The sequence below is a fragment of the Salmo salar genome, chromosome 15 (assembly GCF_965601325.2).
Source record: "Salmo salar chromosome 15, fSalSal1, whole genome shotgun sequence".
Taxonomy (NCBI): domain Eukaryota; kingdom Metazoa; phylum Chordata; class Actinopteri; order Salmoniformes; family Salmonidae; genus Salmo; species Salmo salar.
The window spans coordinates 71,460,876-71,473,874 of NC_138305.1; the positions used below are offsets into that span (position 1 = coordinate 71,460,876).

The 12,999-nt window shown below is 43.8% G+C and overlaps 1 protein-coding gene across 1 annotated transcript; it reads left to right on the forward strand.

Moving 5' to 3' along the window:
* The first annotated feature begins 802 nt into the window (after positions 1–802).
* On the forward strand, positions 803–12,637 carry LOC145860823 (uncharacterized). Its single transcript, XM_082961494.1, is given in 5 exon segments — positions 803–880; positions 5,312–5,354; positions 5,357–5,401; positions 5,905–6,227; positions 12,623–12,637. Coding segments are annotated over 5 exon segments (504 nt in total).
* Positions 12,638–12,999: the final 362 nt, after the last annotated feature.

A 12,999-nucleotide genomic window follows, 5' to 3' on the forward strand; every position in this document is an offset into this window, starting at 1 on the left:
CGCTGAAAGGTCGCTGGGTTCCCTTGGAGCCCGAAAGGAAGTACCCGGTAGTGGTATAGCCCCCCCGGGGTGGAGAAGGCAGTCTTCTCCCGGGAGGCCGCTGCCAGGTCCAGGGTACACCTTCGTCAGGTCCAGGGTGCTGTCGTATCTTGCCTTCCCCAAGCGGTCGATCAGTTCATCCACCAGGGGCATGGGGTAGGCATTGAATTTACTGACCTCGTTCAGGTCCCAGAAGTCATTGCAGAAGTGGACGGTTCCGTCCGGTTTTGGTATCAGCACTATAAGGCTAGACCACTCATTGTGGGACTCCTCCAGTACCTCCATCTCTAGCATCACTTCCCGCTGGACCGCAGCCCTCCGGGCTTCTGGTATCCGGTAGGGCCATTTATGTACTTTTTCTCCTGGACGTGTGTGGATATTAAGTTCCACGAGATCCGTATTCTGCTGGACCAACTCTCTGAGCTCTTGTCATTGGGTCCGGCTGAGGTCTTCCCCCATGGCAACCTCGACAGAGGGCGGGGTCTGCTGTGGCCGGGTCCACGTTACGCACAGCGCCTCTTGTCCGTGCCACTTCTTCAGTAAGTTCACATGGTAAAGTTGGAGGGGTTTTCTCCGCCCCGGTTGGTTGACCTTATGATTGACGTCGCCTACCAGCTCAACGATGTCGTAGGGCCCATGCCATGTAGCCAGGAATCTGCTCTCCGTTGTGGGGATCAGCACCAAGACCTTCTCACCCGGGTGGAACTCTCGTGGTTGGACCCCCCGGTTGTATACGCGCTCCTGGGTGCGTTGCGCCTGGGCCATGTGCTCCCTCACCACTGGCCAAATCGCAGTCATCCTCTCCATCTCTTCCACGTGTTCCACCACACTGCGCAGGGGGGTCGGTTGCTCTTCCCAGACCTCCTTGGCTGCAGTTGAAGTCGGAAGTTTACATACACCTTAGCCAAATACATTTCAACTCAGTTTTTCACAATTCCTGATATTTAATCCTAGTAAAAATTAGTTAGGATCACTACTTTTATTTTAAGAATGTGAAATGTCAGAATAATAGTAGAGAGAATGATTTATTTCAGCTTTTCATTTCTTTCATCACATTCCCAGTGGGTCAGAAGTTTACATACTCAATTAGTATTTGGTAGCATTGCCTTTAAATTGTTTAACTTGGGTCAAACGTTTCGGGTAGCCTTCCACAAGCTTCCCACAATAAGTTGGGTGAATTTTGGCCCATTTCTCCTGACAGAGCTGGTGTAAGTGAGTCAGGTTTGTAGTTCTCCTTGCTCGCACACACTTTTTCAGTTCTGCCCACAAATCTTCTATAGGATTGAGGTCAGAGCTTTGTGATGGCCACTCCAATACCTTGACTTTGTTGTCTTTAAGCCATTTTACCACAACTTTGGAAGTATGCTTGGGGTCATTGTCCATTTGGAAGACCCATTTGCAACCAAACTTTAACTTCCTGACTGATGTCTTGAGATGTTGCTTCAATATATCTACAACATTTTCCTGCCTCATGATGCCATATATTTTGTGAAGTGCACCAGTCCCTCCTGCAGCAAAGCACCCCCACAACATGATGCTGCCACCCCCGTGCTTCACGGTTGGGATGGTGTTCTTCAGCTTGCAAGCTTCCCCCTTTTTCCTCCAAACAACATATCAATGGTCATTATGGCCAAACAGTTCTATTTTTGTTTCATCAGACCAGAGGACTTTTCTCCAAAAAGTACGATCTTTGTCCCCGTGTGCAGTTGCAAACCATAGTCTGGCTTTTTTTATGGCGGTTTTGGAGCAGTGGCTTCTTCCTTGCTGAGTGGCCTTAAAGGTTATGTCGATATAGGACTCGTTTTACTGTGGATATAGATACTTTTGTACCTGTTTCCTCCAGCATCTTCACAAGGTCCTTTGCTGTTGTTCTGGGATTGAGTTGCACTTTTCATACCAAAGTACGTTCATCTCTAGGAGACAGAACGCATCTCCTTCCTGAGCGGTATGACGGCTGCGTGGTCCCATGGTGTTTATACTTGTGTACTATTGTTTGTATAGATGAACGTGGTACCTTCAGGCCTTTGGAAATTTCTCCCAAGGATGAACCAGACTTGTGGAGGTCTACAATTTCTTTTCTGAGGTCTTGGCTGATTTCTTTTGATTTTTCCATGATATCAAGCAAAGAGGTACTGAGTTTGAAGGTAGGCCTTGAAATACATCCAAAGGTACTCCTCCAATTGACTCAAATGATGTCAATTAGCCTATCAGAAGCTTCTAAAGCCATGACATCAATTTCTGGAATTTTTCAAGCTGTTTAAAGGCACAATGAACTTCGTGTATGTAAACTTCTGACCCACTGGAATTGTGATACAGTGAATTATAAGTGAAATAATCTGTCTGTAAACAATTGTTGGAAAAATTATTTGTGTCATGCACAAAGTAGATGTCCTAACCGACTTGCCAAAACTATAGTTTGTTAACAAGAAATTTGTGGAGTGGTTAAAACAAGGATCACCACTTTATTTTTAGAATGTGAAATGTCAGAATAATAGTAGAGAGAATGATAAGTGTATGTAAACTTACGACTTCAACTGTATATATTTTGATTTGTTTAACACTTTTTTGGTTACTACATGATTCCATATGGGTTATTTCATAGTTTTGATGTCTTCACTATTATTCTACAATGTTGAAAATAGTAAAAATAAAGAAAAACCCTTGAATTTGTAGGTGTGTCCAAACTTTTGACTGGTACTGTGTATATATATTTTTCTATTCTAAATTATATTGTATTTTTTCTCCCCCACTTTCATACAAAGTCAGGCGCCCACGTACATACTGTATTATCACACCCACCAATTAAAACCACTTGAAAGCAATGTTTCTCAGGACAACTCTCAGCTCTGTGAGAAACACCCAATACAACTGGGAACTCAATTTTTTTATATGTATTGGTGACATGCACATATTTAGCAGATGTTATAGCGAAATGCTTGTGTTCCTACTGTAGCTCCAACAGTGCAGTAGTATCTAACAATTCACAACAATAACACAAATCTAAAAGTAAAATAATGGAACTAAGAAATATGTAAATATTTGGACGAGCAATGTCAGTGTCATTGGCTAAAATACAGTAGAATACAGTATTTACATATGAAATGAGTAAAGCAGTATGTGAACATTAAAAAAGTAATTAGTGTTCCTTTATTAAAGTGACCATTGATTTGACCAGTGAACGAGATCCGACTGGGAAAAACTCTGGCATCTTTCGAGAGCTCCGACTTTCCGACCTAAATTTCACTGACATCATGATTTGACCTCGTTTTTTCAGAGTTCCCAGTTGTCATGAAAGCACCATGACCATCAGATGCAGGTACCATCAGTCCAGTAAAATAAAAAAGCAAATTATTTCAATTTATGCTCAGCTGTGCCTCGCAAGTGCTACACCAACTGATCTATTTTGTTATCAAAGCTCGAGTTTGAAATACACTGCTCAAAAAAATAAAGGGAACACTAAAATAACACATCCTAGATCTGAATGAATGAAATAATCTTATTAAATACTTTTTTCTTTACATAGTTGAATGTGCTGACAACAAAATCACACAAAAATAATCAATGGAAATCCAATTTATCAACCCATGTAGGTCTGGATTTGGAGTCACACTCAAAATTAAAGTGGAAAACCACACTACAGGCTGATCCAACTTTGATGTAATGTCCTTAAAACAAGTCAAAATGAGGCTCAGTAGTGTGTGTGGCCTCCATGTGCCTGTATGACCTCCCTACAACGCGTGGGCATGCTCCTGATGAGGTGGCGGATGGTCTCCTGAGGGATCTCCTCCCAGACCTGGACTAAAGCATCCGCCAACTCCTGGACAGTCTGTGGTGCAACGTGACGTTGGTGGATGGAGCGAGACATGATGTCCCAGATGTGCTCAATTGGATTCAGGTCTGGGGAACGGGCGGGCCAGTCCATAGCATCAATGCCTTCCTCTTGCAGGAACTGCTGACACACTCCAGCCTCATGAGGTCTAGCATTGTCTTGCATTAGGAGGAACCCAGGGCCAACCGCACCAGCATATGGTCTCACAAGGGGTCTGAGGATCTCATCTTGGTACCTAATGGCAGTCAGGCTACCTCTGGCGAGCACATGGAGGGCTGTGCGGCCCCCCAAAGAAATGCCACCCCACACCATGACTGACCCACCGCCAAACCGGTCATGCTGGAGGATGTTGCAGGCAGCAGAACGTTCTCCACGGCGTCTCCAGACTCTGTCACGTCTGTCACATGTGCTCAGTGTGAACCTGCTTTCATCTGTGAAGAGCACAGGGCACCAGTGGCGAATTTGCCAATCTTGGTGTTCTCTGGCAAATGCCAAACGTCCTGCACGGTGTTGGGCTGTAAGCACAACCCCCACCTGGACGTCGGGCCCTCATACCACCCTCATGGAGTCTGTTTCTGACCGTTTGAGCAGACACATGCACATTTGTGGCCTGCTGGAGGTCATTTGCAGGGCTCTGGCAGTGCTCCTCCTGCTCCTCCTTGCACAAAGGCGGAGGTAGCAGTCCTGCTGCTGGGCTGTTGCCCTCCTACGGCCTCCTCCACGTCTCCTGATGTACTGGCCTGTCTCCTGGTAGCTCCTCCATGCTCTGGCCACTACGCTGACAGACACAGCAAACCTTCTTGCCACAGCTCGCATTGATGTGCCATCCTGGATGAGCTGCACTACCTGAGCCACTTGTGTGGGTTGTAGACTCCGTCTCATGCTACCACTAGAGTGAAAGCACCGCCAGCATTCAAAAGTGACCAAAACATCAGCCAGGAAGCATAGGAACTGAGAAGTGGTCTGTGGTGACCACCTGCAGAACCACTCCATTATTGGGGGTGTCTTGCTAATTGCCTATAATTTCCACCTGTTGTCTATTCCATTTGCACAACAGCATGTGAAATTTATTGTCAATCAGTGTTGCTTCCTAAGTGGACAGTTTGATTTCACAGAAATGTGATTGACTTGGAGTTACATTGTGTTGTTTAAGTGTTCCCTTTATTTTTTTGAGCAGTGTATAATATGGTCTGAGAAGAACAATATTGGCAGGCCAGGCATATAGCCAATATGCTGTGATAATGTATTAGGCCTACTAACTGCACAAACCTCATTCCTACATAACTGTTTTTATTAGGTTAATGTTATTTTTTTAAAGTCAAGTTGCTAAAAAGAATCTGAGCGGTATACGTCTGCTTGCTTTTTGACAGCGAAAGTGATATTGACTACGAAAAGTTTGGTGACCACTGGTCTACATCAACGTCCAGTAATGTTTCCTTCCAGGTGCAGTTCTCCCTGATCGACCAGCGGCCCGCTGCCTAGATGGAGGCTGTCTGTCTCACGGCATCCAGCTACTGACCTATGGAACTCTGGGTGAGGACAGGTCAGAGGTCATGGGGGATTAGGTCATCACAGCCACTCCTACTGGAGCTACTTGGCTGCTCTAGATTATCAGGGTTGAGCCACTGCACTGAGAGAGTCAGTGGTGAAGGGTTGGGTTAGATCCCAGTTAGCCTGGTCCAGGTCTGTATGTGGTTTAGCCAACCCTTCTGATCTATAGACCAGGCTAGGTCACAGTTACTGTTGCAACCTCATTGACCGGTTATTGTCAGTTTCTTTGTGTTAGCGATTTCAGAAATACTTTCCATATTGACTCTCTTGCCATGTGAGGTGTAGTGATATAAAATGGTGGAGTTCTAAGATGGAGACCAGACTGACAAAGCTGCTTCTCTGCCCCCCTGTTCACCCTATTCTATGTATTTCCTGCTGTTCCTCTTTCCTGATCTTTACCATTTCTCTCTTTCTGTATCCACCCCCTCCCCCTCCCCCTCCATCTTTTTAAACCTCCATCTCTCTGTCCCCCCTCTCTCTCTCAGCCGGTGGTCTACTCTCAGAGCGCTATCTAGGGAAGGCAGAGCCTACAAGCAGGGCAGAGCTCAACACCGCCTCCCTCAGTAAGTACAAGAACGTGATTGACAGCTGTGGAGGATGGGGGCTGTTCCAGGAGCTGCTGGTTGCCTTGGAGACGGTCACCAGGGGCCACGGCTGCTCCATCGCCAATGTTGCTACCCACTACGTCCTGGACCGGCCTGCTGTGGGTGGAGTCATCGTGGGCTGTCGTCTCGGTGTTGCCGGGGCAGAACACATCGAGGACAGCCTCCGCGGCTGCAGCCCAGAATTGGAACTCACAGCGCTCAATGTTAGCAAATTTATTGAAAATGAAATACAAATATCTAATTTGCATAAGTACAGTGAGGGAAAAAAGTATTTGATCCCCTGCTGATTTTGTACGTTTGCCCACTGACAAAGAAATGATCAGTCTATAATTTTAATGGTAGGTTTATTTGAACAGTGAGAGACAGAATAACAACAACAAAAAATCCAGAAAAACTGAAATAAATGTATAACATTTTTGACATGCGTTTTTCTGGATATTTTTGTTGTTATTCTGTCTCTCACTGTTCAAATAAACCTACCATTAAAATTATAGACTGATCCTTTCTTTATCAGTGGGCAAATGTACAAAATCAGCAGGGGATCAAATACTTTTCTCCCCTACTGTATTCACACCCCTGAATCAATAAATGTTTGAATTCTTTTACCTTTATTTAACTAGACAAGTCGGTTAAGAACAAATTCTTATTTACAATGACGGCCTACCCTGGCCAAATCTTTGGCAGCGATTACAGCTGTGAGTCTTCTGGGTAAGTCTCTAAGACATTTGCACACCTGGATTGTACAATATTTGTACATTATTCTTTGTAAAATTCGTCAAGCTCTGTCAAGTTGGTTGTTTATCATTCCAAGACAGCCATTTAAGTCTTGCCATAGATTTTCAAGGCCATTTTAAGTCAAATCTGTACCTAGGCCTCTCAGGAAAATTCTATGTAATCTTGTTAAATGTATATTTGGCCTTGTGTTTTAGGCTATTGTCCTGCTGAAAGTTGAATTTTTGTAGTTTTTTAGGATAAAAGAAATGGAATAAAACTCCCCTAGTCCTTGTCGATGACAGGCATACCCATAACACGATGCAGCCAGCATGCGTGAAAATATAAAAAGTGGTACAAAGTGATTTGCCCCATACATATAACGCTTTGTATTAGAGGTCGACCGATTATGATTTAATTTTTTCGCCGATACCGATTATTGGAGGGCCAAAAAAGCCGATACCGATTAATCAGCCAATTTTTTACAATTGTATTTATTTTTATTTATTTGTAATAATGACAATTACAACAATACTGAATGAACACTTATTTTAAATTAATATAATACATCAATAAAATCAATTTAGCCTCAAATAAACAATGAAACATGTTCAATTTGGTTTAAATAATGCAAAAACAAAGTGTTGGAGAAGAAAGTAAAAGTGCAATATGTGCCATGTAAGAAAGGTAACGTTTAAGTTTCTTGCTCAGAACATGAGAACATATGAAAGCTGGTGGTTCCTTTTAACATGAGTCTTCAATATTCCCAGGTAAGAAGTTTTAGGTTGTAGTTATTATAGGAATTATAGGACTATTTCTCTCTATACGATTTGTATTTCATATACCTTTGACTATTGGATGTTCTTATAGGCACTTTAGTATTGCCAGTGTAACAGTATAGCTTCCGTCCCTCTCCTCACTCCTTCCTGGGCTCGAACCAGGAACACATCGACAACAGCCACCCTCAAAGCAGCTTTACCCATGTAGAGCAAGGGAAACAACTACTCCAAGTCTCAGAGCGAGTGACGTTTGAAACGCTATTAGCGCGCACCCGGCTAACTAGCTAGCCATTTCACATCGGTTACACCAGCCTAATCTTGGGAGTTGATAGGCTTGAAGTCATAAACAGCGCAATGCTTGAAGCACAGCGAAGAGCTGCTGGCAAAATGCAAGAAAGTGCTGTTTGAATGAATGCTTATGAGCCTGCTGCTGCCTACCACCGCTCAGTCAGACTGCTCTACCAAATCATAGACTTAATTATAATATCATAAACACACAGAAATACGAGCCTTAGGTCATTAATATGGTCGAATCCGGAAACTATCATCTCGAAAACAAAACGTTTTTCCTTTCAGTGAAATACGGAACCGTTCCATATTTTATCTAACGGGTGGCATCCTTAAGTCTAAATATTCCTGTTACATTGCACAACCTTCAATGTAATGTCATAATTACGTAAAATTCTGGCAAATTAGTTCGCAACGAGCCAGGCGGCCCAAACTGTTGCATATACCCTGACTCTGTGTGCAATGAACGCTAGAGAAGTGCCACAATTTCACTGGTTAATATTGCCTGCTAACCTGGATTTCTTTTAGCTAAATATGCAGGTTTAAAAATATATACTTCTGTATATTGATTTTAAGAAAGGCATTGATGTTTATGGTTAGGTACAGTCGTGCAACGATTGTGCTTTTTCCGCAAATGCGCTTTTGTTAAATCATCCCGTTTGGCGAAGTCGGCTGACTTTGTTAGGAAGAAATAGTCTTCACAGTTCGCAACGAGCCAGGCTGCCCAAACTGCTGCATATACCCTGACTCTGTTGCAAGAGAAGTGACACATTTTCCCTAGTTAAAAGAAATTCATGTTAGCAGGCAATATTAACTAAATATGCAGGTTTAAAAATATATACTTGTGTATTGATTTTAAGAAAGGCATTGGTTTATGGTTGGAGCAACGTGTACCTAAGCGATTATATGCAACGCAAGACAGGCTAGATAAACTAGTAATATCATCAACCATGTGTAGTTAACTAGTGATTATGATTGATTGATTGTTTTTTATAAAATAAGTTTAATGCTAGCTAGCAACTTACCTTGGCTTCTTACTGCATTCGCGTAACAGGCAGGCTCCTCGTGGAGTGCAATGTAAAGCAGGTGGTTAGAGCGTTGGACTAGTTAACCGTAAGGTTGCAAGATTGAATCCCTGAGCTGACAAGGTAAAAATCTGTCGTTCTGCCCCTGAACAAGGCAGTTAACCCACCGTTCCTAGGCCATCATTGAAAATAAGAATGTGCTCTTAACTTACTTGCCTAGTTAAATAAGTCTAAAAAAACCATAAACAATCGGCCAAATCGGCGTCCAAAAATACCGATTTCCGATTGTTATGAAAACTTGAAATCAGCCCTAATTAATGGGCCATTCCGATTAATCGGTCGACCTCTACTCTGTATTCAGGACATGAAGTTAATTTCTTTGCCAAAAATGTTGCAGTTTTACTTTAGTGCCTTATTGCAAACAGGATGCATGTTTTGGAATATTTGTATTCTGTACGGGCTTCCTTCTTTTCACTGTCATTTAGGTTAGTATTGTGGAGTAATTACAATGTTGTTGATCCATCCTCAGTTTCTCCTATCACAGCCATTAAAATCTGAAACCGTATTAAAGTCACCATTGGCCTCCAGGTGAAATCCCTGAGCAGTTTCCTTCCTCTCCGGCAACTGAGTTAGGAAGGACAACTGTATCTTTGTAGTGACTGGGTGTATTGATACACCATCCAAAGTGTAATTAATAACTTCACCATGCTCAAAGGGATATTCAATGTCTGCTTATTTATTTACATTCTTTACCCTTCTACCAATAGGTACCTCTCTTTGCGAGGCATTGGAAAACCTCCCTGGTCTTTGTGGTTGAATCTGTTTGAAATTCACTGCTTGACTGAGGGACCTTAAATATAATTGTATGTGTGGGGTACAGAGATGAGGTAGTCATTCAAAAATCCCCGAGCCACTTAGTTATAAATTTTGCCTTATGGCAAGGTGCTCCATCATGCTGGAAAAGGCATTGTTCGTCACCAAACTGTTCCTGGATGGTTGGGAGAAGTTGCTCTCGTAGGATGTGTTGGTACCAATCTTTATTCATGGCTGTGTTCTTAGGCAAAATTGTGAGTGAGCCCACTCCCTTGGCCGAGAAGCAACCCCACACATGAATGGTCTCAGGATGCTTTACTGTTGGCATGACACAAGACTGATGGTAGCGCTCACCTTGTCTTCTCCGGACAAGCTTTTTTCCGGATGCCCCAAACAATCGGAAAGGGGATTCATCAGAGAAAATGACTTTACCCCAGTCCTCAGCAGTCCAATCCCTGTACCTTTTGCAGAATATCAGTCTGTCCCTGATGTTTTTTCCTGGAGAGAAGACGCTTCTTTGCTGCCCTTCTTGACACCAGGCCATCCTCCAAAAGTCTTCGCCTCACTGTGTGTGCAGATGCACTCACACCTGCCTGCTGCCATTCCTGAGCAAGCTCTGTACTGGTGGTGCCCCAATCCAGCTGAATCAACTTTAGGAGACGGTCCTGGCGCTTGCTGGACTTTCTTGGGTGCCCTGAAGCCTTCTTCACAACATTTGAACCGCTCTCCTTGAAGTTCTTGATGATCCGATAAATGGTTGATTTAGGTGCAATCTTACTGGCAGCAATATCCTTGCCTGTGAAGCCCTTTTTGTGCAAAGTAATGATGACGGCACGTGTTTCCTTGCAGGGAAGCATGGTTGACAGAGGAAGAACAATGATTCCAAGCACCACCCTCCATTTGAAGCTTCCAGTCTGTTATTCAAACTCAATCAGCATGACAGAGTGATCTCCAGCCTTGTCCTCGTCAACACTCACACCTGTATTAACGAGAGAATCACTGACATGTCAGCTGGTCCTTTTGTGGCAGGGCTGAAATGCAGTGGAAATGTTTTTTGGGGATTCAGTTCATTTGCATGGCAAAGAGGAACTTTGCAATGAATTGCAATTCATCTGATCACTCGTCAAAACATTCTGGAGTATATGCAAATTGCCATCATACAAACTGAGGCAGCAGACGTGAAAATTAATATTTGTGTCATTCTCAAAACTTTTGGCCACGACTGTAAGTAAGCAGAGGTTTCTGATGACAAACTGCGCATGCAACTTTTCATGACGCGGAAGGAAAGTTGGTCTATAGATGATGGTGGGAAGAGGGTGGCAGGAGTAGAGGGAAATGTGGAGGACACAGAAGGAAAGTTGGTCTATAGATGATGGTGGGAAGAGGGTGGCAGGAGTAGAGGGAAATGTGGAGGACACAGAAGGAAAGTTGGTCTATAGATGATGGTGGGAAGAGGGTGGCAGGAGTAGAGGGAAATGTGGAGGACACAGAAGGAAAGTTGGTCTATAGATGATGGTGGGAAGAGGGTGGCAGGAGTAGAGGGAAATGTGGAGGACACAGAAGGAAAGTTGGTCTATAGAGGATGGTGGGAAGAGGGTGGCAGGAGTAGAGGGAAATGTGGAGGACACAGAAGGAAAGTTGGTCTATAGATGATGATGGGAAGAGGGTGGCAGGAGTAGAGGGAAATGTGGAGGACACAGAAGGAAAGTTGTTCTATAGATGATGGTGGGAAGAGGGTGGCAGGAGTAGAGGGAAATGTGGAGGACACAGAAGGCGTGAAGGGCAGGAGCTGGAACTGGAAATGAGGGGGAGTGACAGCATGAACAATAACAGGCCACACAGATATACAGCCTTTTACGTTTATTTTGTTAAAGGTTAAATGTTACCTAGTACTCGTATAATAAAGAGTGTCATGTATATTAGGGCTTATAAGTGAAATATAAGATAAGGGATGTGGATGGTCCAATTAAAAAAAAGATACTGACCTAAAGCAGCTTGTTTAATTTACAATATGCTTAAAATTGTTCCTCTTCGTGTATTCTATTTCATGACATCCCTTCAACAAAAAAATAAGTATTCATTTTGCACTACTCAAAAGATGGAAATGTGTCTGTGTTTGAGGCGGTCTGTGGTGGACATTTGTGTGTAGGAGGCTGGTTTTGTGTGTGTGTTTGAGGGTTACTAGGGGTGGAAGATGTGGGCAGACCTGTCTGGGGAGCAGTTACAGTAGGGAAGGAGGCCATGGTAGAGTGCTCTGATGTTCCTTGACAGACCTAGCGGACTAGGTGTTCACTAAAGGGTGTGGATATACATGAACAGGGAGGGTCAGAGGCATATTTGGGGAAAGGGTTGCACTGAGGGGCAATTAGATGGCAGCCTGGAAGTTTGGGGGTGGGCGTCAGCTGGTGGGCAGGAGTGGGGGTATTTCAGAGGGGGTCTGTCTCCATCTCTAGCAGCCGTGGTTTGGACTGGGAGGCGTTGATAATGTACGGCAGACAGACGCTCTGACTACCAGGACCCCCTCCCCCCCGACTGCCACTATCACAGCTTCTCCGACTCACAGGGGTCAAAGGTCAGTTACAACAGGGGTTCCCAAACTTTATCACAGACCCCTCTTCCAGCATTTGGGAACATCTTGCGCCACGTCTATTTCTATGGGCTAAAAAAACCTAGTTAAATAACGTTAGCTGACGTGGGCTAGTTGATCTGGACATTTCTGACAATGCAATGACATGAGAGGATTCTACTAGTGCAGTCTAGTGTTACAACTTTCAAGAGTAAAAAAAATCAAAAAAAATCTTTGGGAACCACTGAGTTACGGTATCACATGCACTAACCTATGGGGGAAACCCACCCTAGGCTTGAATACAGTGAGTACCATGGAATATGACCTCCTGTAAAACTACACTGTCTCTCACCAAGGGACAGAGATTAGCCTGCTTCTGCGTCTCAAAATGCTTTAGCCTATATTCTCCCGCTCAGATGTCTTCAGGCTAGAGGGAAAGCAGCCGTATATGCAGTTTGGATCATATTTCTGTGGTGGGTTTCTGTGCATCATTAGTCTACCGTCTCTCATCTTGATGGATGACCCCGATGTTTAAAGAGCATCTCTGTCTGCACACAATGCAGTGGTCTTGAATCTTTCAATAGGCTTTTTAATTATTAAACACACATTAAATATGCACAGCACATGGTGGTTATGTGCTTGTATGTTCAGCTCTCAATGCAGCATGCAGACAGGGCCCCATGGTCCAAACTCTTAGCAGTCAAACTGCACCAGAATTAATCAGGTGTGGCTCAAGTCGATGTGTGTGTTGCCATGTAGGCTATGCTCTGTAGGTGTGTGTGTGAATGAAAAT